General features: G+C 38.4%; 1 protein-coding gene across 2 annotated transcripts in view; it reads left to right on the top strand.

Annotated features, from left to right (window-relative positions):
- LOC134530530 (heme transporter FLVCR2-like) overlaps positions 1–24,883 on the top strand; it is a 74,092-nt gene that overhangs the window by 580 nt on the left and 48,629 nt on the right. The window contains exon 2 of one of the 2 annotated variants that reach the window (XM_063365427.1): positions 6,073–6,421. In XM_063365427.1, coding sequence (XP_063221497.1) covers positions 6,073–6,421 — 349 coding nt within the window. Of the gene's footprint in view, positions 1–6,057; positions 6,422–24,883 lie in introns of both variants that reach the window. The other variant, XM_063365426.1, reaches the window with a different exon arrangement.

The raw sequence follows: 24,883 nt of genomic DNA, 5'->3' as shown, positions 1-24,883 counted from the left end.
AATAAAAAATAAATACTATGCACTTAAATCCAAAAATAATCAACGTTTACTACTACGTAAATACGTAAACAAAAGAAAATCGCTCAACGCGGTTTATTTAACTTCACTTACTGCTACTGCAGCATGTCGTTGACGCGAACCCATAAGTTTTGCCCCTACCAAAAATCGCTGAACGCGGTTAAAGAAGTTTTCACTTCAAAAAAAAAGGAATTTTACATATTTTCAGAATTTATTGAATGGTGTATTAACGTAGTGGCATATTAAGTATAATGGCAACATATTATACTTTGGAATAATTCTTGACAATGTTGAATTACCTTGGTAGCAATGAAATAATGATGGCTGTCATGTGCACATGTGTATATTTTTTTTTTGCTTTGAAACTGAAGTTATGGTTTTCAACACATACTTTGCGGTTATATAGTTTTTTTTTTTAATTTTTGAAACAAAATATAAAGAATTTTAACATTGTTTTGGTTGTTACTTATTGCAAAATATATAATATTATACATTTGTACTGAATATTCTCAGCAACGAACGACCACAAAGAAAAAATCAAAGTTGCCCAACATTTACATTCGAAACGTTAACGACTTTTAGGTTGTTAGGTTACCTATAAGTACCGCCCATTTCGCTGATTTGCAAAGAAAATTAGAGCTTTAGTTAAAGCATTGAGTTGCGACCTTTTGCAGCAATGTGCTGCGGTTCCATGGGGGAGATATGTAATACCCCTGAGTAGCGGCTTCTGGGAAGTAAAGCAAATCATAAACGTGAAATGACTAGGTTAGGTCAGCTGCATTAGCAATAAGCAAAAAAAAAAAAAAAAAAAAAAAACACTGTATAAATATTAGACACGAGCAACTGGGTGACCGAGGGGTCCCAGGGATGTGAGAGGTATGGTTCCGTGACGGTTCTATACTCAGATTCCACAGAGGGGGCTGGCTCTGTAGGTGGTCCGGGGGTGAACGGCGGAGCTGGGGGCGGGTCGGTGGGGCCGAAGTTGGGATGGGTCTCCTCAACCTCTCGACCTAGCCGTGCGCTCGCCAGGAACATGCCGCGATTGGAAATGGCGAATCCATTTCCCGGTTCTTGGAACCCATGTTGGACACTGGCAACACATTCCTAATTAGAATCAAGGGATAAACTTGGATACGTGGTACGGAACGATTACATTCCTTTGAGTTCTTTGGTAATTTATTGTAAACACGTGTGGCCGAGTGCAAGGCAGGTTTCCTGAATCGCTTTCAATTCTTGTCTAGGGCTTATGTGCCGGTGAGTTCCATGGCTACTCGTTGGCAGAAAACACTTGCGCCTGAACATGTGACGTCACGCATTCAGCGAATTATTCGCAATCTCTCACTCATTGAAGTATTAGTCTGTGGTGTGGGTGTCCGTTCTGAAGTTGAAATCAACTGGCTAGCAATTGGATAGCCAAACAAATAGTAGCTGTATAAATACTAATACTCCATAAATTTGTGTAATAACTTGAAAGAAATCGTTAGGAAGAATTGTAAAGAGTCCATCATGTAGCGAATATTAATAAACAAACGTAGTTTCAACATATCTGCAGGAAATTAGCGTTTAACATCATTATAACAAAAAAAAAGTTTAGTTTTGCAGATAGGAAATGTGGTTGAGAGACAGTTTTCATTTTGACTTCAAGTATTAACATACGAAAGATTTTACACACAAATGCTCCAGTACTCCACACCTCCAAGCTCTCACTACAGATTTCGCATGAGGTTATGTTTTGTCGCCTTTACTCTAGTCATTTCGTTTACCGATAAAATAAAATTTATGTGAAACAATTTTTTTTGACAAGTTGGTACATAAGCTGTGCATTTTAACTTTGGTGATCAATCAAACGAAGCATGGCAAGCGAATAGTGAGATAAGTATATCAGTCTTCAGCTTTTCTGACATGTTAGCGAGTCAGAGTGATCGTATTGGGCGAGTAGTATGTCGCCGCGAGTGGATTTTCGGTTGAATGTAAACGACGTTTTGCTCTGGGATAGTTTACTGGTAACTCGCCTATCAATTTCCTGTTGCGATAAAGCTATCGCAATATTCGCAATGTTATCTTTTAAAAAGTTTTATTCCCGCTCGCTTTGACCAGCGGGTATAGCAGAAGGCTGATGTAGGTACTTTTCTCGATCATTTTTTCGAAAAATTCTAAACAAAAGGTTTAAGAATGAATAACTCAAACTGTACCAATGTAAATAACTTCATTATTTTTTTTAGTAAAAAAAACTTAAGAAAACGTAAAGAAACATTTGCGAGAATGACAGCTGAATTAGTGACCAAACTCTCACCTTAAGCAAACCTTTTTTTAGCAAACGCGCAAAATGGTATTAAGGACATGCAGTTTCCAATAAGTATTTTATCAGCTCATAAATTCGTATGGATGTTAATAATCTTTTGATGCGGTTTTTTTTTTTATAAAAATACGTCAATAGTTTGGTTTGCTACGTTCATGACTAAAAATTAATCTATGGTTTCGTTGATGTGTTATATTTTAATACTTGGATTGTTAAAGTTATTCTTCTTTAGGCGCGTTATGAAAAAAATGGTGGATTTTTACGATGCGCGCGCACCATGCAACGAAATTTTCACAGGAAGATGGCGGACGCTCGTGAATCCATACATAGTCACTTTCATGAGAATTAGGTGGATATACCAAACGTATTGGTGTGCCAAATGAAACTTTATGGTAGTGAAACTACCATAGAATATATTTGGTAAACTAAAATACTTTACAGTAAAGAGTAATTTCAAGTTTTAAAAAAACCTAAGGATACTAGTATTGCATCAATTATAATACACATTCTCCTTGCCACCTCCTGCCAGGCTTCGTAGCACAGTGGTTGTAGTGTGCGAATGAAAAGCTTACTTTAAAAAAAAGATTACGGATTGCTGGATTACACTGTGCTTTGAGCAAATATATATGAATACATTTTATTTGTTTTACGTGCTGCTATAAAAGTATTAAAAGTTTAGCGCAGTCCATTTTTTCATACTAGGTAAAACTATATCCGCTATTTTTACTTAAAATAATTTTAAATTATTTAAATTTGTTATGAAATGAATATCCATAGGTAATAAAACTAATTTTACCATCGTTCAACTATCATTTAATACTTATAAAATTCCTAGTCAAAAATCAGGTCCAAGCCGGGGTTTAGTATATTTTTTCAAGTCCTTTTTCGTTTTTATCGGAGACTTGAGCAGTTTTGAAATAGCGTTGTTCGTTTTGAAAACTCTTCATGATATGCGAGCGATGTTTGTTTACGAAAAGCATTTAAGAATTCGCCGAGGCCCGAAAAGTAGTTTTTATTCCGGATAAAGTTTTTAAACTGTATTTTTAGAAGAGTGAAAATGGCTAAAAGGCGCGTTCTCGGAGTATTTTTTAGGCACAAAGAAACCGGTACAGATTCTTGAAAGCACTTTGAGGACTTGTATTACACATTTATCAACATATCTCCGCCATATAATGTTACGGTCATCGGTCAAATTTCATAGTTCTCCTGTGCACGACGAGAAAACTGCGTGCCACTTCAGAGCCTTGCCGTTAGAGGCGACACTGCGCTAGAAGCACCAGCGAGCTACGCGCTTATGATTCTGCCTCACTAACACACACACATACACACACCGACTAGACGGGCCCCTTTTTACACACACATTTGTTATACTAATTTTTTCCCATCCCCATTTGGTATATAGAATTTATAAAATTAGTTTAAACTAACGATCTTTGTACCATCTGACTTATAATAATTGGTATTTCATCAAAACCGTCTGCAACAGGGATGATATACAGCCAAAATTTGATTTTTAGTGATGTGCTAAAAATTTGCAGGTTCTCACATTGTCTCAAATTGCAAAAATAAATAATTTTTCGTTGCCGTAATTCAATTTATTTTGAGTTTATCAGATAAGATGAATGTCAACTCGGCAGTATCCTAAGTGCTCTGATAACTCAGGAAAACGGGACACGCCTTTCTGCTTCTTATACTTAGCAGAACAAACGTCCTTCTCGAGAACCCCGGTTAGATGTTACGTACAAGCAGGCGCTTTAAAACAAAATTTTAATGCGAATTGTTTTGAAGTCATGTTTATGAAACCTACCCTTTATTATTCTCGTGCCATTCAGCTTAACTGGTGTTTCAGACCATGAACTTTGCAGTCCGAAGTCATCGATAAAGGTCTCTACTTTTGTTTCGATCCAGTTCGCTTTTAAACGCTTTACATTTTAGATACATCGTTCAACACAGCGTAACTGAGTTGGACTAGACTTTTAAGATACAAGGTTAACCAACCTTGAGAGTTCAACCCCTAAAGACCTGGGCGTAATCTCCCAATGCTGTCCTGAATAACTCCGGGTATAGGAAGATTCTTCCTTCAATTTTTATTAATTGAACTTCTTTTCTTGTGTATCCGTATTTAAGACCACGCTGTTTACGAGACTCAAAACTCGATACAAATAAATAGATTCACCTAAGAACTGACTTTTTACAAGCTCTCATTCCAGCAGTAGCCGATTAAAAAAAATATTTTTTTATCAGTCTGTTTTTTTCCCTTGTTGACACACCTCTCAGCTTAAAATACAAAGTAGTAAACTATTACCTAGTAGGCGTGATGAGGTATATTATTATAAAAATATACCTACGCCCTTTTCACTCAGTTGGCGGTTTGAATTTATAAAAAAAAATGGAAAGATACGTGTAATCATTTAAGTATGCAATTCATGATGATTTTAACTTTAACTTTAGTAGGTTCCCAGATACGAAATTGTGTAAGAACCAAACATATCCCGTTTTTTTCCTCTTAAGTGCGGGATTTCGGGCAAAAGTAAATGGTGTTGGTATTTTAAGTGCGTTCACTACCAGTATCCACTATAATAATAGGTATTCTATACAATCAGCTGTGAATGCCTTTAATTTTATATTTGTTACCAGCGCGCTTGCGTTCCTCCTTGTTCAACCAGCAGCGTAGAAATCACTGTTGAGACAGTCCTTGCATTTCCCGCATAGATAGCTCTAACTGTTATGAATGTCATATTTCGTTCAGAAATTTGGCGTGTTCCAAATGGCAGAATTGTTTGAAAAAACAGTAACACGCACAGTTTTTCTTTATTGGGTATTTCAAAGGTGAGTAATATTTATTTAGAAAATTGTATTCCCCTCTCTCTCTCTCTCTCTCTCTTCCTCTGCCGTTTTACCCTTACTATATACTTACGAGTCGAGGTTTGAATTGCCAAAGAAGTTTCATTTCTCTCACGTGTACTGAGTTACATGCGTGTTTTTAAAATTTGTATTATGTTTATTTGAAAAATGTGTACTTTTAAATGAAAGAGGAAGAATTAATCGGTATTTTCATGTAATTTAAAACCAGTCAATACCTTTTTTTCTTTTGATTTCAACTAAGTTTTCATGATTTCCTATAAGAAAAATATTAGAAGATTTTATTTTATTGACTCATTTGACGCGATTTCACCGGAATTCGATCGTTAGCATTTATAAAACTTAACATTTGAGATGAATTAGCGAAACAGTAGTGTAAATTTTAGTAACGTGTTGGCATAAAGTAAAATTGTTTCAATATTCCAACCCCCCCCCCCCCCCATAATTTCCGGAGCAGCGTTCCTGAAAATCAGATTCACAGAGGTTCCGCCCCGCAGAAGTAAACGGCCCAGGGCCAGTGGTGTGCGACCGTCTGTCCACAGAACCCCCAGCAGTCATTGCTGACTGACTAACAGGGATATCATCATCGCCATGACATCGAACCTTGCGGCCCGGATTGCGATCCCTAACCTCCTGTTTTGTACCTACATATAAAAAAAAACGTTTTGACGGTTTTTTAAACAACAGACTTTGAAATTTTGCTACGAGACACTGATGACTAAATATGGCCAATTTAATTAATTTAAATTCGTGGGAGGTGAATTTATTTTTACGTTAATGTCGTATGTTGTCCAGCCCTCAGTTTAGTTTAAAAAAAAAAAAAGAGGTGGGGAGGGATGATTTAGTATTTAGCTGGGCAGCTGGCATGAACTGTTCAGGTTTGTTTATTACAGAGGCCGCGCCGCAGCCATGCCGACTTCGACGGGCTGCGCGGTCGCGCCCAGCTACGTGTCCACGGAGCGGCCGGACGAGCTCAAGACCCCGACCCCGGCCACGACGACGACGACCCTCGCCGCCGGCCCGCCGCCCTGCCGCGTCTACCGCCGCCGCTGGCTCATCCTCGCCATCTTCATCGCCTACTCCATGTCCAACGCCGTGCAGTGGGTGCAGTTCTCCATCATCTCGAACGTGGTGGTCGGCTACTACGGCGTCGACAGCTTCCTCGTCGACCTCACCTCCATGATCTACATGATCACCTACATCCCGCTCGTGTTCCCCGCGTCGTGGATGCTCGACAAGGTGGTGAGTACCGCTTCCCTGCCCCCCCCCCCTCGCACGCCGTTGTCTCGTCTGCTTCACCGTCACGTGCCCTGCGCACAGTCTGGTCTCAAATCTGGCAGTTCTCAAACTGCAGTCCCCAAACGTCGCTTGCAAAACAACGGATAGTACGAACACTTGACATCAAGTTATTCACAAAACAGTGTTGACAGAACAACATTGGAACTACTTTTGAGATCTCTCAAGTTTGTGACAAGTTTTTTTTTATGTAATGCTTGCCACCCCCGACTCCTAAAGGCCCCTGCCGCAGTCAAATTTTCGCTTCCATACACCTTCCGATTTGTTGTGTCAAAGTTGGAGGGTTATGATGTCACCGAAAAGTCACCAGCGCAGCCATGCTTGTTTGACCAGTTGGATGAATTGAGTTTCCATAAAACATTTTGCATGTAGGACAGGTTCTAAAAAAAAAAATGGAGGTTGGATGCGGTCGGCGAATCAAAATCGTGCCTAGCGAAAACGGAAACGACATTGGTTTTGGTCTCGACGATTCTTTAAAATGGCGAAGAGCAATGGCCGATTTAAGAGATAAAAAAAGTTAAATAACTAAGGTATTTTTAAGATGAATGTCGTATGCGAAAACATATTATGCGTGATGATGAAATTATGTTCTGTATAACTTCACAAATCTCTGTACATTTATTTCATTATATAGGTAAAGAATATTATCGTGATTTAAATTAATTCATGTTCAAAAAAAATTTTATTGCACAAACTTAACAAGAAGTTACAAAATTCCGTCCAGCACTGTGATACATTATTTAATTTAAAAATGGAAAAGTTTGAGCTAGCTCATACCAAAACTAAACTTGGATAGCGTAACATGATTGAAAACATATTTCAGGTTATCTGTCCAAATATATATGTGATTGAACAAATCGGAAACTATTTTCCGTTCAATACTTCCCCTACAACTCAGATGTATAAAACACAAATATTTGAAAATGTAGCAGGGCCTTTAATCATTTCCGTCGGAACTATGCATCGCCACCTCTCATCCCCCCCCCCCCCCTCGCTACTCTACGCTACACCTTCTCCAGATCCCTAGATAGGGATCACATATCACACTATTCGACTGCAGTGCAAATAATCCACAAGCATGCACATAATTTATTTTCAATAAAATTGTGTTCGTAATATAATGGTAATTTGATTTCTTTTTAGTCTTTGCACATGGGGGAAAAAAGTGAGTTAAATTTTTTACTAAGCACGAACTAGGCAAGATTACGCTATGGATTTATTTTTCATTTTATTTATGTTTGATGAGGGGGTGGATTTTCTCGGGGACTTCCGCCCCCCTCCCCCTTCACAATGCATTCCACCGCCACTACTACCTCGGATCCCCCACGCCGGCTGGGAGTACAGATCTGTCTCCGGGACAGACCTGCGAGTGGCAGTCTCAATGCACCGCCGCCAGTGAAATAATGTATACGCATAGCTTAGGTATGTTTCCATTCAACGCCTTAGACCACAAATTTCAGATTTCTGTTGTTTAAAGTTTTATGAGAAAACGTTAAACGTGTACAGTTAATACAAAGAATTTTTTCCCCTCGGAGTTTCAGGGGTGAAATTTAAGTGTGCTCTAGTCATTTAAGTATTATTGAACTGCTGAAGTAAGAAAGCTTAGGGTATCCATGCATACACTGACGTGTGAGCCGTAAAATCAGGGACCGGAAAGTTACTTTTGAAAAGTAACTCAGTTACAGTTACAAATACTCCATTGGAAATGTAACCCTGTTACAACTACAAGTTACACTGCTGAAAATAAACCAGTTACAGTTACAGTTCTGAGAAAAGTAACTAAGTTACTTTAACAGTTACTTTGTGAAAAACTAAAAAAGTGATACGTAATATTGTTATAATTAAAAGCTAATAAAACATATTGTATTTAGTAAAGATATATGTTTATTTAAACTGAATAATTTTAAATTAGGTCTTAAATTACATTGAGTAATTAGTTCACTCTACAAAATAATAACACTGATATCAAATCACCACTTATTTAACCAGTGCTTATTGATCTTGAGTAGCAGTTGCTTCTCAAAATTTGTATCGCTTAAATTGCCTCTATTTGGGCGTAAAACTAAACTTGCACAGCTGAACAACCTTTCAGCTGCAGCACTTGTTGGCATTGCTGTGTTCAACTTAATGAAAAGTTTTTTGATTTGAGGATAGTCATTTAGTGAAGAAATGTCCTTATTCCTACACTCCAAAAACCATTGTAGCTCTTGTTCCCCAGAATCCTCCACTGGGCTCCTCTTATTTAAACCAAAGAAATCCTCTCATTCCTCATCACATGACAATCAAAATACGAGCGCAGGCTAGCCAACAGCAGTTTTACAAGTACAAGCAATACCATCGCAAATAATATGCTTGTCGGGATTTTCGTTCTGGGATTGAAAAAACCAACAAATCGTTGTTCGTTCAATAAGAAATACATTAAAAAAATGTAACGCAATAAGTAACGACAATTATAGCTACTTTAAGGCGAAAAAATGTAATTCAGTTACAGTTACTGAAAACTTAATATATTGCGTTACCACTGTAACACCCCTCGTGCCTCAAAATAGAATTATTTGGAATTAATTAAAAGAGCCTTGGAAACAAGCTGGAAAAAAAATACGTTAAATGAAATGATTTACCAGAGGCGACACGAGGTGGGAACAAACACAATTTAGGAACTTCCTGTAACAAGCAAAGGGGAAGTTGGGGGATCGTTATAATCAATAAAATAAAAACTACACGATTAACTTGATCTATAGTTTCCCTGTTTTATTTGCCCTGATGAATATCATGTTTTAATTATTTTAACATACCTACAAAAGATTTAACAATTTTCCAAGATTAACAAAAGGAACACGAAATTGGGGCTGGCCAGCGCTTACTTAAACTAATTTACATTCTTAGTTTGAAATATAAACATTTGCATTATGAGTGGATGTATCCGATGATTATATTCTTAATTAGTTCTATTCGTTTTACATTTTCTTGAGAAAAACACTGGTCGCTGGTGGGTTGGTCATCCGGTTGAGATAGTTCGTCGCTAGGTAAAGGGGAAATGTTGAAATTACATTACCACCCGGGGTCTTCAAACAATCACGTCGGGTAGTAGAAGCGTTTCTTCGAATGTGACCCACGGAACAGAAAAGGGGGGGTGGTCACGAGATGAGACCAATCAATCTCTCCCCGTCATCGAACCCTGTCTGCAACAGTCCAAATCAAAACTGATAAGAACTGGTATACAGGCAGTCTATGGGGCAGAAAATGCCCGGAAAAAATTTAAAGGGAAAAAGGAGGGTTCGCGAATTATCACTCACCAAAACAGGGGAGTTGCCCAGCACGCTGCAGTCGTGGAGTCAGCCAGGCTCGGGAGCTCGCGAATTGCGCGGCAGGACGCGGATGATTTCTTCATAATAATAAATTTCAAAGAGGAAAATTTCTAAGGCAAATAACTAAACTATGCAGACAGACTAATCTACTAAAATGGACTTGAGGGATAGCATCCCTTATACAACGCGACTACATAGTCGTTAGCGGTCGGATGAAGTCTCGCCGATTCGCCGATACTCGATGGAGGCCTGTCTGCAGACGCGACGCGAGTTGGTCTGTGTCGCTGGAAGTTGCGTCCCGTAATTAAAAATGCCCACCGGCTCTAACAGGTGGAAGAGGGGGGTGTCTGGGCCGCCGAAAAATACCGAAGTTGCCCGAATGCGGGCGGAAAAAAAACTCTAGCAGGAGTCTTGAAGTTGGCCACACTGGGCGACCGTAGCGATCTCTGTCGGAGGTGGTCTGAGTTGAAAACAATCGACTCGACCACGGTGTCCATATAACACAAGGCAAAGCAGGTGCTGCTCTCTGGCGCCCTAGTGGGCAGGCAAGCGGAGAAGTTCGCGACTTGGCCGCTAGGAAGCGCTAGTGATCAGTTTTGGCGCCTTCGTTTTTGCGTGGCAGACCTAGAGAACGGTCACCGGTCCCCAGGGGGTTACGACCGGTCATTGGTCTTACTTGGAACTGAGAAGGGGGGGAGGTGGGGGTAAAATGCAACGTTGGTGGGAAACTACGCCCCGTCGTGGCTACAGAGGGGCGAATATAACACTACGACGTGATGAAAAAGGCGGATCTCAGCTCGTCTCTGCGAACTGGTCGCCTGCAAGCTACAGCCTTGCCTATGCAGTTAGTCACGAAGGGAAATAATATAACTGGCTTGAGGCGTGACTGAAGGCGGGGGAAATGGTAAGCGGTCTGCCAGTCAGTGATTAGGCCAGCAGAATATCCGATACGCCGATGGGAAAGGGGCTCCAGAGCACTGAGACAAAGTTTAACTCAGAGGAGTACACCGGACTAACAAATTAAAATTACACTATAGTAGGGCAAATAAAATTTCTACACAAAAATTTAAAATCATAATAAAAATTTAAAATATATTGTGTCGAATTTACAAATTAACGGCACACCACGATCGTTACCATAAAAAGTAACTGTTACAAATAACGTCGTTACTAGTAGCGCGTTACTTCCAGTCCCTGCGTAAAATGAATGCGACATAAAAACAAACGGCTGTACCAACGTATTCAGATGTATATCCGATACATTATGCTTGATATTATATTCTCCAGACAATTTTTATTGTCGACAAACGCCATCTTTTTTTTTTTTACTATCTTCAGTGTACTCACGGTCAAGGCCGTCGGTGAAAAGATGGGAAGGGAGGAGGTTGTGTTCTGGGTTTCCAGTTGAGTATTGATAATTTTTTTAATGCTTGGGTTTATCTGAGAAGTAGGTGTATTTGGTATGTTCTGGGACACCGGGTCCTAAGTCGGGATTCAGGGATTCGAAGCGGCCATCTTGGATGTCGTTTCTTCCGGCGGCCCTCTTGGTATTCGTCACTTCCGGCGGCTATCTTGGATTTCGCCACTTCCTGCGGCCATTTTGTATTTGACCTTGAACTTTGACCCCGGCGGCCATTTTGTTTTCTAAAACATTCAGCCATTTTGTTTTTCTAGAATATTTCACCATTTTATTTTTCTAGAACATTCTGCCATTTTATATATGACTTCACATCCACCATCATGAAAATCTTTATTTATTATTCGATTTTAATGAAAAATTAAAATTTATTAAAAAACTTGATGACTTCGTCATCGAGCTCCTCACTACTGTATGTTGCACTTTTCGTTACATCGATATCTTAAAAATAAATTTAATATCAAAACATTTTTTAAGGAATATAAAAATTACTTAATTAAAATATAACATAATCATACCATCATTGTCTTGGAGGCAGCATACTTTTTAAGGGGAGACCGACATTTTGAATTCATCTGTCATCATCGGGTGTAGGTTTCTAAACTACGTCAGTGTATGTAAGATAGAGTTTCTATAACCTACCAACATTATAATGAACCTTATAGACTAAAAATCCGCAAAATCCACAGTAATTTAATTGCTTTGACCACCATTTTTTAAGACATAATCATTTATAGGTTTTAATTAAAACATACGTCATCAATACTATCGTTGTGGATGCGATGGTTTTAACAATGATAATTTTATTACTCCATCTTAGCGGACTAGAAATGTTTCAGAGTCCTCACAAGTCCGTGTTTGCGTACTCGTGTTTTAAAGCTGCATGGAAGCAGATATTTTAATGTTTGCTATAATTTAACACTTTTTAATGTGATTAACTTGAGGAATAAAGGTTCTATATTTAAAATAATAAGCAGTATGTAGGTATAATCATATTTATTGAAATAAGCTCGGATATTACAAAAAAAAATTCTCAAGAAAAGAAAAATACATACACATCAAACAAAACTATACAACAAAAACTGAAACCATATAGCAAAAAACTGAAACTATAGAATAAAAACGGAAACTATACAACAAAAATGGAAACTATAGAACAAAAATGAAACTATACAAAAAAATGGAAAATATAAAACAAAAAATGGAAACTATATAAAAAAACTTAAACTATACAACAAAAATGGAAACTATACAACAAAAACTAAAACTCTATAGCAAAATACGGAAACTGCAAAACAAAAACGGAATATATAAAATAAAAAATGGAAACTATAAAACAAAAAAAAATGAAACTATAAAAAAAACTGAAATATACAACAAAAACTGAAACTATACAACATAAAACGGTAACTATATACAACAAAGTCTCAGCTTTGAGGATGAGATGGTTATAGTAATAATACTTAATAACTTTTTCTTTAATCAAATTTAATTACTACTGCATAGTCGTCACAGAACCAGAAATTATTCAGAGTCCTAGCCCACAAGTAGATAAGTATCTCTTCTAAGTAGGAACATGTTCGCGTATTAATGTTTAAAAAGCTGCATGGAAGCCGATATTTTAAATTTTGTGTAAATATCCGCCTCCCTAAAATTTTTAATGAAAGAAAAAAAAACCATGCAGTCTTAATCGTGCACGAGAATATTATGCTAGAAACAAAAATGCCGATTCACATTTGTAAAGTAGGTATTAGATGTGCCCGCTTTTCACGAGAGAGACCACATCCAACACACAACATTTTAAGTTTCAAATTGTCTTATCGCTATAGTGTATATGATGCAGTTACAACACTCACCTCAGCCATTACTGCCGCTACGAGATGCACTTCATACCGAATAAAAGTAGTTTTTTAAAGTCGTGACAAGTAGTCGAAGTTAATACAATATTTCTAAAAATATTTGAAACTATTTAATAAAAAAAGCACACACCTTCACACTATCTTCTCCCCCCACTAACACAATATCATTCAAAGGGGCTTTACCGACCCCCTTCACAACAGTTCGCTCCGCAGTACTTTCCATCCTAGCCATCAAATACCTTGTCCACACAACTATACAAGCATCACACAGCTCCAAAGTGTATAGTTCAGGAATAAGTGCCTATTATTCCCCCACCACAGCAGCAATATACTCCCCAGTCAGAGTGGAGGTGTTCACAGATACATCTGTGATGTCTTCCCTGGACTCTTCGTCTTCATCCATCGCAAGATCTTCTTTCCGGCCGCTAGCCTCCTGACAGCACGCATAGAACTCCTCCTCAACAATCTTCTCATCGCTGGCAAGACACATCTTACTAGCTCTGTTGATAACACGGAATGATACATCCTAAGAGTGTAATGTTTCAACTGTCCCCATCCCACTACCCTTTCTATTTCAGTCCTGTTCATGCGTGCCAAGCGCACGCACCACTGACGCACGGCCTTTGACGTCAGCAGACCTACCCCCTCCCCTCTCACACTGACCTTTTCCAGCACAATTAGCTGCGTCATTTAGACCTGTCGCCACATGTCCCCAGCCTCCTAATACCATTTCAAGCACCTTCTATGAGCATCCCGGCCTCTGGTAACTAGTGAAAAGTTTCAAACAGTACATGAATAAATCACTTTGTATTTATTTAAACTTGCATTTATTAACATAAAAATTAACAACTTTAAAATACATTACAATTTATATGACATCAGTAGATTTTATCTAACTGATTTTTACATTTATTGAATCCTAGCCACTTCAAAAACATTATTATGCCGAGCAAGGGGTTCCCCCCCCTTTCTTTTCTGACCCAGCGCTCTTAGCCTAAAGGCCCTACCGCCCTGGGGCCCCCATGGGCATGGATGTGGATCACGCCGCATTCGCAACCAGGAAGGGCGTTAGAGCTTCGGCTATACACAGTGGCTGTGGCTACCCATCCCATCATGTGTACCACCATCGGCCCCCTACCCCACTCGGCTTACCAGAAAGTTGGATGCTCCCTTAGCCCTCTGGAGTTATCACTCCTGGCGTTACCCCAGTCTCCTGCCTCACACTGGGACTCCTCAATCACCCAGTGAACCCGCGGTTCGGTGGAGGCCTACCCAACCTCTCCCAGATATCCAGGTTGGTGAACCAGAGCTGTCTTTGTCGCTCACTACATCAGCATGTCATAGAGCTAGGGAACCCTGATGCTTGCCCCTAAAGCACACAGGGCACCACTACCAAGTACGAGTCCTACCCAGCAATAATCCTGGGCCTTAGAAGGTACCTCAGTGGGGCACCATTCAAACATGATGGATTCTCCCCGTACTACTACCAACTTGTGGTCTACTCGGCAGACTGTTCGCCGGTAGCTAGACCAGACCGTCACGATTCAGAGTGCAGCCACGGGGTGACCTCGTCGCCTCGGAGTACCCTCCGATCCGCCGTATCTCAGCCCGACAGGTTTACAGCCGGTTAAGGCCCGGATGTGCCTACACTCTTCGGGCGACGACCGCCGTCAGCCCCAGCTAGAAATGGTAGCCACAGTGCCCGGGCTGGAGGGACCTCGGGGATACATCGGTACCTCCCCCGAATACTGGACAAAGGGGACTCTGTGTCGAGCATACACAGTCCTTCCTTTACCATGGGGCCTGATCCATTCACTATGGGGCCCTTTGGGGACCGATGCACCGAGGCTCGGCAGTCAAACCCCCCAGAAAGGTTTCTATCGCATCTGCTGTTGCCCGCATCCACTGTTTCACCATTCCTGGTCTCATACATGCAATTGAGGATGCACTGAGGCAGAGTTTGGCTCGGCATTGCCCTCTTTAGTTAAGGAGGTGCTATGACCAGAGGTTGATGCTACCCGTCCCAACATAGTCACCACGATCCTCCCCCAACAGTGGTGTTTGAAATATGATGAATTGTGTTTGAAATATGAGTATTAGTGTTTTAAATGTGTGTTCACATTAGTAATAAACACATCTGTATTCTTATAGAGGAATAATTCTGAGTTAATAAATTAATTCAATGTAATGTGCTTCCAGTTTTTCTTGAGTCATATATTTTTTATTTTTTATTTTTTGTATTGGTCTTGGAATATATTGTGAGATATCCGTTTGTATTGTGAATTCCTGACGCCAAATAAGAAATTTCGGCATTTTAATCAGGTGGCACTTGAATAAAAATATCCATTACTCATTCGTTAAATAGGTTAAGTACAGCCGAGGCATACTCGTTTTTAAGATGATTCTCTTCCCCCTTGAGGTCTGGCAAAGCCCTCTTTATGTAAAACAAGGCTGGTCAATGTTAAGAATGGTGTGTTTTTAAAAGGAAGGAAGTGAAATGGTAGCAAAATATTTGATAACTATAATGGTCATGAGAAATGTTAATATGATGATTCTAATAGTACTATCCCAGGTCTTGTTAATTATTTGGAACTAAAAGTTAACGAAGAAAGTAGCATTTTCATGGTGAATTAAAGAAAAATTTTACACCAAGTTCTAGTCTCCATGAAATTGAGAGCACTTTAGAACAGCCTACAGCTGTAAAGGTCGAAGACTGCGAGGAATCACCTGAAGCTTACAAGAACTAAGACTATGATGAAGAACTTGAAGCTCACAAGATCGAATACTGTGATAAAGTTTTGAGACCAAAATGATGGAAACGACTTATTAAACTAAATTATTCAGATTAGGCTTATGATGGTCAGTGTGGCTAATACAATTTTAATGACTTTGAGGCTGGTATTAAAGGAGGAGTCTTCAGAGGACTTAAAAGTATTAGTAATGAACATTTACATAAGATGGTAGCAGCCGAAAATATTTATTACACTACATTGAAATATTCTAACATATTGGCAGATATGTTAAGACTTCTACTTACTTAGCAAAAATGAAGAAATGTTATGCAATACCAAACAAATATGGTCTATACTTCGTGAAATAAGAAATGCATGCTATATACAATAATAACTTGTTTGGTCTGCATCTATATAAAAGAGAAAACAAATTATACTTTGGATAAAAAAAGTGTGTTTTATTTATTGTAATCTAATTTCTAGCTAAGGTTGGGTTCGCGTAGTACAACTTCTAACTTAAAGATGTAAAATCCGTAATAAATGACTAACAAAATGGAGAGTCATAATGTCTTTCTGGCAATTGTGGCGGGTACGTGCTACATTGCAACTAAAATCATTTGAAACCAAATGTGGATGGAGGCATTGTAGCGGGCTTGAGCTGGATCCTATCGTTTCCTTTAGTATTTTAGCTAATGTATCCTAGATATCGTATCCTACTGAATTGAATGTTTTATCCAAATGTGTGTCCGTTTCATTTAATGTTTGTTGTCAAGTCTGTAGCCAGGGCTGAATATTTAATGGTTCGAAACCCCCTTGGTCTTGTAGGAAGCATAAAATACATATTTCAGGGATGTTTAGGCTCTAAAGTAAGCTTTAAATTTGCCGAGTTGATCTTTTTATACCAAGATTTTTTTCTATGTGTTTGATATATCCTTATAGCCTCATGGTCTTGTAGCCTGGTAGTATTGTAGAAACATAGTCGATTGGAACCTTGTATCTTGTAGCTTTGTAGCCAAGAAGTCTTGTAGCCTTGTGCGTCACTGCCTGGCGATGTTCACGTCAGGCCAATGATCCTGGGCTTATTTCTCAGAATCAAGGTGGGTAGCTTTGGGGGAGAGGGGGTACAAAAAACGGAACTTGGCTGGAAACGAGCGTCCACGGGATACTTTTCGTGCCTAGACTCGCCAGTCTCAGCGAGTCTCTAAGAAATACAGCTTGCAGGCCAGAAGCTGCTCTATGGTATTTTAGTCATGAAGGGAATTAATATTACAAACCCCGGACGTGACTGCAAGCAGGAGAAATGTCAACCGGGCTGCCAACGACTTCATTAGTCTAGCAAAAGATCAGATTGGTCCGTGAGAAAAGGTGCTTCGGTCCACTGGCACAAAGTTTAACTAAGTGGCATACGCCAGACTAACAAAGTGTAAATCACCCCTTTGTAACCCGATTATATAGAAAATAAAATTTCCAAAAATATTTTTATATTATAATAACAGTTTATAAAAAATGTGCCGTGATACCTAATTTCTGACACAACGGTTCCTTCAAATAAATATGGACCGTAAATCTGTTTGCTATCCAATTCAGCTCATATCATTACATGGGGAGGGTTACTCTCCACCTCTTCATAAAAATACGGGTTCTCTTTTGACCAAAAGATGACATTCCGTGAACGGGAACTCCGGTATATGGCACATGCGTAGCTAAATATCACTTTGCCACGTTTCGGTATGATGTCAAAAACCTGCAGCAGTGCATTACATGCATTCTTCTGTCGGCGTAAATCATCGTATGACAATTCCTGCACACACGTTGGGCGATACAGGCATAACTTTAAGTCATCTTTTATATGCTTGCGCAAAGTGGACCGGAGCACACCCAGTTCTGCTGACCTTTTCCGTGTTGAATTCATTGGTGACCTTTCCACAGATGCTGCAATGTCTCTGCATTGTTATTCTCGTGTTGATATGCATTGTTATTCTCGTGTTGATATGCATTGTTATTCTCGTGTTGATGGCCGACCACTTTTGGGTCTATCCCTAACACTACCGGTAGCAAAGAGTTTTTTCTCCCACCGCAGAAGTGTTTGTTTTGGAGGTGGCTCACGTCCGAATCGCAACTGGAGGTTCGTACGCACTTGTTGTTAACGATTGTCCAGTTCTTGGCCTTTCATGAACCCAGACACTTGCAATTACGCGCTCTTCAATGTAATCACTGGTATCCGCCATGTTTTCACACCTGAAACAGACAAGAATACCGTGTACGAATGTAACAATCCACAGTAGTGCTCATGTGCTATATATATATATATATATATATATGTGTGTGTGTGTGTGTGTCCGGGGCTTTCAGGGGAAAAAAGGGAGGGGGGGGTAACGGGACTTTGTGCCCAACCTGTATGTTGGTGGTCGACATAACATGCATGCTATTATTGGTTATTGAATATAGACTAATTCTCTTTTATATGGCACAAATTACCAATAATTTAGCACTTATTACTAACAAAGTTAGAGTTCGATGTGTGGTCTCCAATTTGACGTACGTCTGCTTTTGGGTGAACGGCCTTGAACAATCCTGGCCTTTTTTATTGACGGTAGTTTCTTGTTCCAGAAACATGACCAGTGAAACTCCAAACGCGATAGCATTGTTCGTCAGACTGTATTGTGTTTTTGAACTCTTGTTTACAGCGCCTCTAATGTACACCTTAACTGAAAAAAAGACACTTGAATTGCTCTTCTTTCTCAAAGTGGTCTCTTACTAACCCAGAGTGAATATAGTGGTTGAGCACGGGTATGGCTGAGTGGTCACGAATTGTTTAGGTCATTATTTACCGTGCCTACAGCTACGCTTGTCCAATTAGCATCAATAATGTGTAGGACTTAAAATTATGGGGAAAAGAATTTTTTTTTTCATGTAAACATAATCATAGCAGGATAACTCCACGTGTATTATTAAAACGGCTCTAAAACTTAATTGCACCAAAAGATAGCGCGTTCAAAATGTAAGGCAAAGCCATCTATTATCCAAGTTCAAAACTGAACTGTTATTAGCGCCGTTAGTTCGCTAGCCGCCGCGAGCTCCACTAAGCGGACGGGTCTCACCAAGGAGAAGGATAGGAAGTTGCCAGACCTTACTATATCTATGATCGTGCGGCGGACATAGAGAAATGACACACACTTTTGGTATGTCATTGACCTATGTTTTTGTGTTATAAAAATGAATTTACCACATTTTACCGTCTCTACGAATGGAATTTGATAGTGATATGCGGTGTGACGACTGTTTGTTTTTATTTATTGATTTGTAATGACTGTTACTGCTACCGAATTATAATGAAATTAATATTTACATTATAAAATTATTTGTTTATGTAAGTAAAATGCTTGACTGGAAACGTGTCAGGATAAAGCAGCCTCACAACAGAATACACCTCATCAATTATAATAACGTAAGTTCAGAGGAACATGATAACAACATACATATATTCATCTATAAGTGGTGATATATTTAGAAAATACCTTTAATTTAAAGTTAAACAAAAAAATGACATCTGAAGATGTAAAAAAAAATAGTCATAAAATTCTCATTAAATATTGAATATTTGTTACCTATAGTAAACCTAAGGTGCACCCATATTACAGGCTAATAATGTTAAAAATTACTTTATATTTGTTATTTAGTTTTCATAACAGATTTAAAAATAATGTTACATCCATAATTAATATTTTATTAATTGATTCTATAACTTTAAATGGAGATCAAAAACTTCTTCCGGAACAAAACAAAACATTATACAAAAATACTTAGTTTAAGTTATTAAAGTCTTTTTGGAAACATTAGGTAATTAAATTCTTTTGCCCAACATTAGGCGACGAAAGTCTATTTTCTTTAGTAAGCGTTAGGTGACGAAACTTTGGACAACAAGCAATAATAAAAATTCATAAAAAAAAGGAACGGACTTAGCTGAAGATGATAAATATCCGTGACAGGTTCAAGACGAAAACTTGTACAGAAGTCGGCGAAGAACCATGCTTCCCGGGCCTACAAGGACGTAGATTAAATTCAGTATTTTAGAAGCCAGGTTAAAGAATAACCCAAAACGTGAAGAACGTAAATAACTTGAACAGGATCCAAAACGTTAACCTGCTGCAACATAAGGTTGCAGAGAAACAAATATTAAATCTAAAAAGGCAAAAAAAAAATATAAATAACTCTCACTCTCTCTCATGCTTTCTCGTGACTTACCGAAATCGGATGCTGACGAAATTCACACTGAATTTCAATTCATCGTGGAAAACCAAATAAAAACACCACTTCTATAATTCTACGTGAGATCTAAAAAAAAAAAAAAAAAAAAAAAAAGAAAGAAAAAAAAAAAACTGTGGTGCGAATAAGTACAGCAATCAACCACCATCTCTGACTGGAGCCATCTTGGCGAATGCCGAGAACAACGGACGAAGCGGGTAAGTAATTAATAAACAATAGAGCATCGGAAGCTTACTGAACTGCCACCAAGTTGCGTGGACGGTACCAAAAAATGCTCCAGGGAAAAAAAGGTCAAGAGTACAGATTTTTATATTAAATCACGTGAAGAAGCGAGGTGAAACTGAACTGCAAGCAACTGCTGACAATCACGTGGGCAGCACGCCGGGACACTGCGGACAGGCGGGCGTCACTTAAAAAAAAAAAAAAAAAAAAAAAAAAAAAATTAAGGCTTTGACTGAAGCCAAACGAAAACTAGAATTGTGTCCTTAATGGAATATAATACAAAATTTCAAGTAAATATCATTAATAAAATTAAATGAAAAAATCTAACAGTAACTTTAAAATGTAATCAAACACAAGCAAACATTATAAGGCTCAATATAAAATAATTATTAGGTACAGAAAACAAACAAAATATACCATTTTACAAGCGCTGAAACATGAAAAGGCACAGTGGCCTATGTATTAATCCAGGTTATGAGCTATCTGTATGTCAAATCTTACCCAAATCCGTTCAGCGGTTCGGGCGCCAAGGAATAACAAACTAATACACAAACATTCGCTTTTATAATATTAGTATTATTATTTGCCACAGTACACCAGTCACGTTTTGGACTCAGAATATAATGAAATCATTTAACATATCAAAGTCGGTTATGATTATTAAATATTATTTAATAGGCTTAATAAAGGGTTTTAAAATCGTGAAAGTGTGTAGTTTTTAATGCAACTGTATTATTTAGCCATCTTGAGAAATGTGTCTCGGATTCATTCCCAAGTGGCTTAAATAGTGTATTTTGGTACCCTAATCCAGGTAGACACTGAACAATCCAAATCTATGTCCAATACTATGCTGGAGCACAAATGTAATAGAACATCTGTACTGGAAATTCTCACCAATACAGAGGGGAAAATAACTCGAAATGGCGAGTGTCCATTCCCAGTTAAAATAAACGTTATTGTTCCCAAAGTTAATCATTACTTAGTAGTTAGCGTAAAGAAAAAATATATATAATGTTACGATTTATTATTAAAATAAAATGATAAATCGTCGTGGAAAACTACTGGGTTCGTAAATGGATAGCCAAATTAAAGATTTTACTACACAGTTTTAGTGATTGCCAATATTTACATCACTAACAAATAATCTTCTAAAATTGCCTAATAATCAATTACACATAAAAATGTTTACTCCCCAGTCACTCGGTTTTCACACACTGCACACCTCGTTGGGCCGCACCTCTTGTGGACCTCCGTCGCCGCACTGCGCCACCGCTGTCGTCGCACTTCCCTTCGCCGAGGATCTGCTCGATGCTTCGCTCGGAACTTCACCCGGAACTCCGCCGCACCCGCGGCACTATCGCCCAGACACACTCCTCGGAACTGAACTCCCAACTGAACTGCCCTCCGAGGCCGGCGTCATGGGCTTATATAGGCCCAGGTGCCACTTATAGAATTCGCGAGCGTGGCTGAGGCCAGTCGCGTCATTACGTGCCGACGCGACGCCAGATATCTCTATAAAGGCGTCGGCAGCTCGCATGGCAGCGCGCGGAACTCCCCAGCTGCCAGGTGTCAGGTGTCAGTTTAACGTGTCAAAGGCAGAGCGTCGCGCAGGGAGCGTTGGGCCGGAGAGGGGGGTGGGGGGGGTAAGCGGCAACCCTTGTAATCTAAAAGGCGCGCGCGGCACGTCTCACGTTGCGGCGCACACGTGACATCAGTGGCCGTGCGGGGCCGCCAGCCAGCTCCGAACCTGCACGCGCCGCGGCCCTGCTTACGTTCGTAACAATTATATATATATATATATATACATTAAAAACTATTTTAAAATTAAAACATTTAATTCCCCCTCCAAAACGGAATACTCGGTTTTGACTTAAGCCGCTAAAAATATTTACCTATTTGAAATTTCCTTAGTGTATTTAATATTCAATACATTACATTATTTAACATTGATTCCTTTATATTGCTTTCGCCAGCTACTGAAATTTAGGTTTTACTGAATGAATTAATAATTGCTTACATGAATCAAATATTTGCAATCTAAAATTTACAATTCCAATAATATGGTGTGTTAAACGTAACGAAAAAAGTGGGTCGAAGGGGTCATATGACCCCAAATTATGTTTTATTGTTATACGTTTTATTTACCGTTTGCTGTATACTTGAAGCCTGAATGCATCTAGTCTGCATTATCTTTTGATTACGTGATTTTAACCCAGTTTAATCTGTTGAATTGATATTATAACATATTATTTGACAACTCAAAATATCTTATTTAATAACTATGTAAAAGCTAACCTATAATTTTACAATTTGTTTTAAAGATAATTTGATACTGTTTTTAATTTTTCATCTCGTTCTCATTATAGCGCACTGATTGTATGTGTACCTTGACGGCGCAAATTTTCAATGCACGTTAACTACACATTTTCATTGTTTGACAGCTATAATTTGTATTTTCCTGGTACAAGGAGGTGGAGATTAACAGAAAGAGACTCAAGAGCGTATGATGTAAACTGATCGTATCGTGTGCACAGCAGATAATATTGAAAATTCGATATTTAGTCTAGCCAGTGAAATCTAGAATTAGAATATTTATACGAGTCTCAGGGTCAATGGTCTGACGACGCTTAGAAAGTATTATTTTTTATGTAGTCTTAAATTCGATGTTAGTATCGGCATTGGTGAATCTGGAAAATTTCATAGGAACGCCAACTACGGTACAGTTTTTTAAAATAATGATGTATTCAATGATTATTTTATAATGGTCAAAAATTCAGGCTATATTATGTGGACCTTTATTTTTGATTCATGCAAATTTTCGAGATAATTAAGTTGATTACGTTAACACACGATTATCAGTGTTAATCGGGACCTGCCAAAGCCCGATTGAAATTCTGTAAAAAAAAAAAAAAATCGTTTCACGGTAAGAACTCACCTCGAATTTGGGTCGCACTATATGTTTGTCTTCAGCAGAATTCTGAGCACAAGATAAGTCTTTGTGAATTGTTTCTCAGCCAATTGGGACGTGAACAATACGGCACTGTGTCGCCATGCGGTCTTTCTCCGTCTGCAGGTCAAACACGGTTGTTACGGTTGTTTGACTCGCCACAGTCATAGCGACGACATGTCTCCGGTACGACGACAGCTTAGTTATGACGGCTGCGTGAAAACGCGAGTTGGGATCCCATCATCTTGACTCTCCCGTCACCGCTACAGCATCTTACCTAAGATGGCTCGGCGTTTGATAATATGCAGATGTTGGCAGTGAATTTATAAGGACGTGTTTTTTTTAATCTCTACTTCTTTAGGCGCGTTATGGAAAAATTATGAGTGTGAATATTTACGATGCGCGCGACCCACGCAACTAAATTTTCACAGGAAGATGGCGGACCCACGTGTATGAACAAAACCCATAAGTATATAGTCACTTACATAAAAATTAGGGGACATACCAAGTCTATTGGTATGCCAAAGGAAATTTTATGGTAGTGAAGCTACACTGGAATGTATTTGGTAAACTAACATAGTCATAGTAAAGAGTAATTTCAAGTTTTGAAAAAATTATACTGGTATTACAGCAATTATAATACATATTCCCTACAACCTACTGTTAGACTTCCTAGAGCAGTGGTTATATAGTGCGCGTTGCAAAACTTAGTTCAAAACTCCACAGTTAAATTTTTTTACATTACAGATTACTGGATTAAACAAATTGTGCTTTAAGCAAATATAAATCGATACATGTTATTTGTTTATCGTATTGCTATAATATTATTCTAGTTATAATTCAAATTAGTTAAGTGTCTTAAATAAAAAAAAGAATTATATATTCTAACGCGCGTACACAAGTACAAAGACTTTTTTTTTAGTGTCAGAATACAAAAAACTAATAATTAAACTAAATTTTAGCACGGATAACCCAAAAACCGGATAATCCAGGCCCATATAATTGGGAGTAAACATTTCTGATGTCCGAAGTTCAGGGGGAGTGTATAGAACGCTTTGCTTTATTGATCGAATATCGGCCGTGTGCAGTTCAAAATAACTATTTAAATTTTGCTTATTCTAGAGAATATATTGTGCCACATATTTTAAAACATATCGATAAGGACACTTGGTCTTTCATTTGTCAGACGTAATTACTTAGTAATAACACAGTTACTTAGTAATAACACAGTTCATAAAATTATTACAAAATATCTATTGGAATATATTTACGTAGTTAATTAATAACAATTTTAATCATTTATCGGGAAGTCATAATGGTTGATGTGTGTGATATCATGTATGTATATGTTTACTGTTATGTTATGTAATTATATAGCAATATTATTATAGTAACCAATACCGCCGTAGATCGAAAGTATTATTACTATTACCACTAATTATTTTCATAACAAGCACTCACAATAGTGATTCAGAGAAAGATAAGTAATAGTACAGCAGACACCCATTACAACAAAGTGTACCTACGTTGGTACCTATGTTAAGTTATTTCAAACAACGTAAGTCTCGGTATTAAATAAGGTTGTAAAATTTTCCCTTGTTCTTAAAGTTGCTTTCAATTTCAAACGCACGTAAGAACGCGTTTATTTATCTTGGCC

The sequence above is a fragment of the Bacillus rossius genome, chromosome 3 (genome assembly GCF_032445375.1).
Source record: "Bacillus rossius redtenbacheri isolate Brsri chromosome 3, Brsri_v3, whole genome shotgun sequence".
NCBI classification, from domain to species: Eukaryota; Metazoa; Arthropoda; class Insecta; order Phasmatodea; family Bacillidae; genus Bacillus; species Bacillus rossius.
This window is presented reverse-complemented; position numbering and strand designations above follow the sequence as displayed.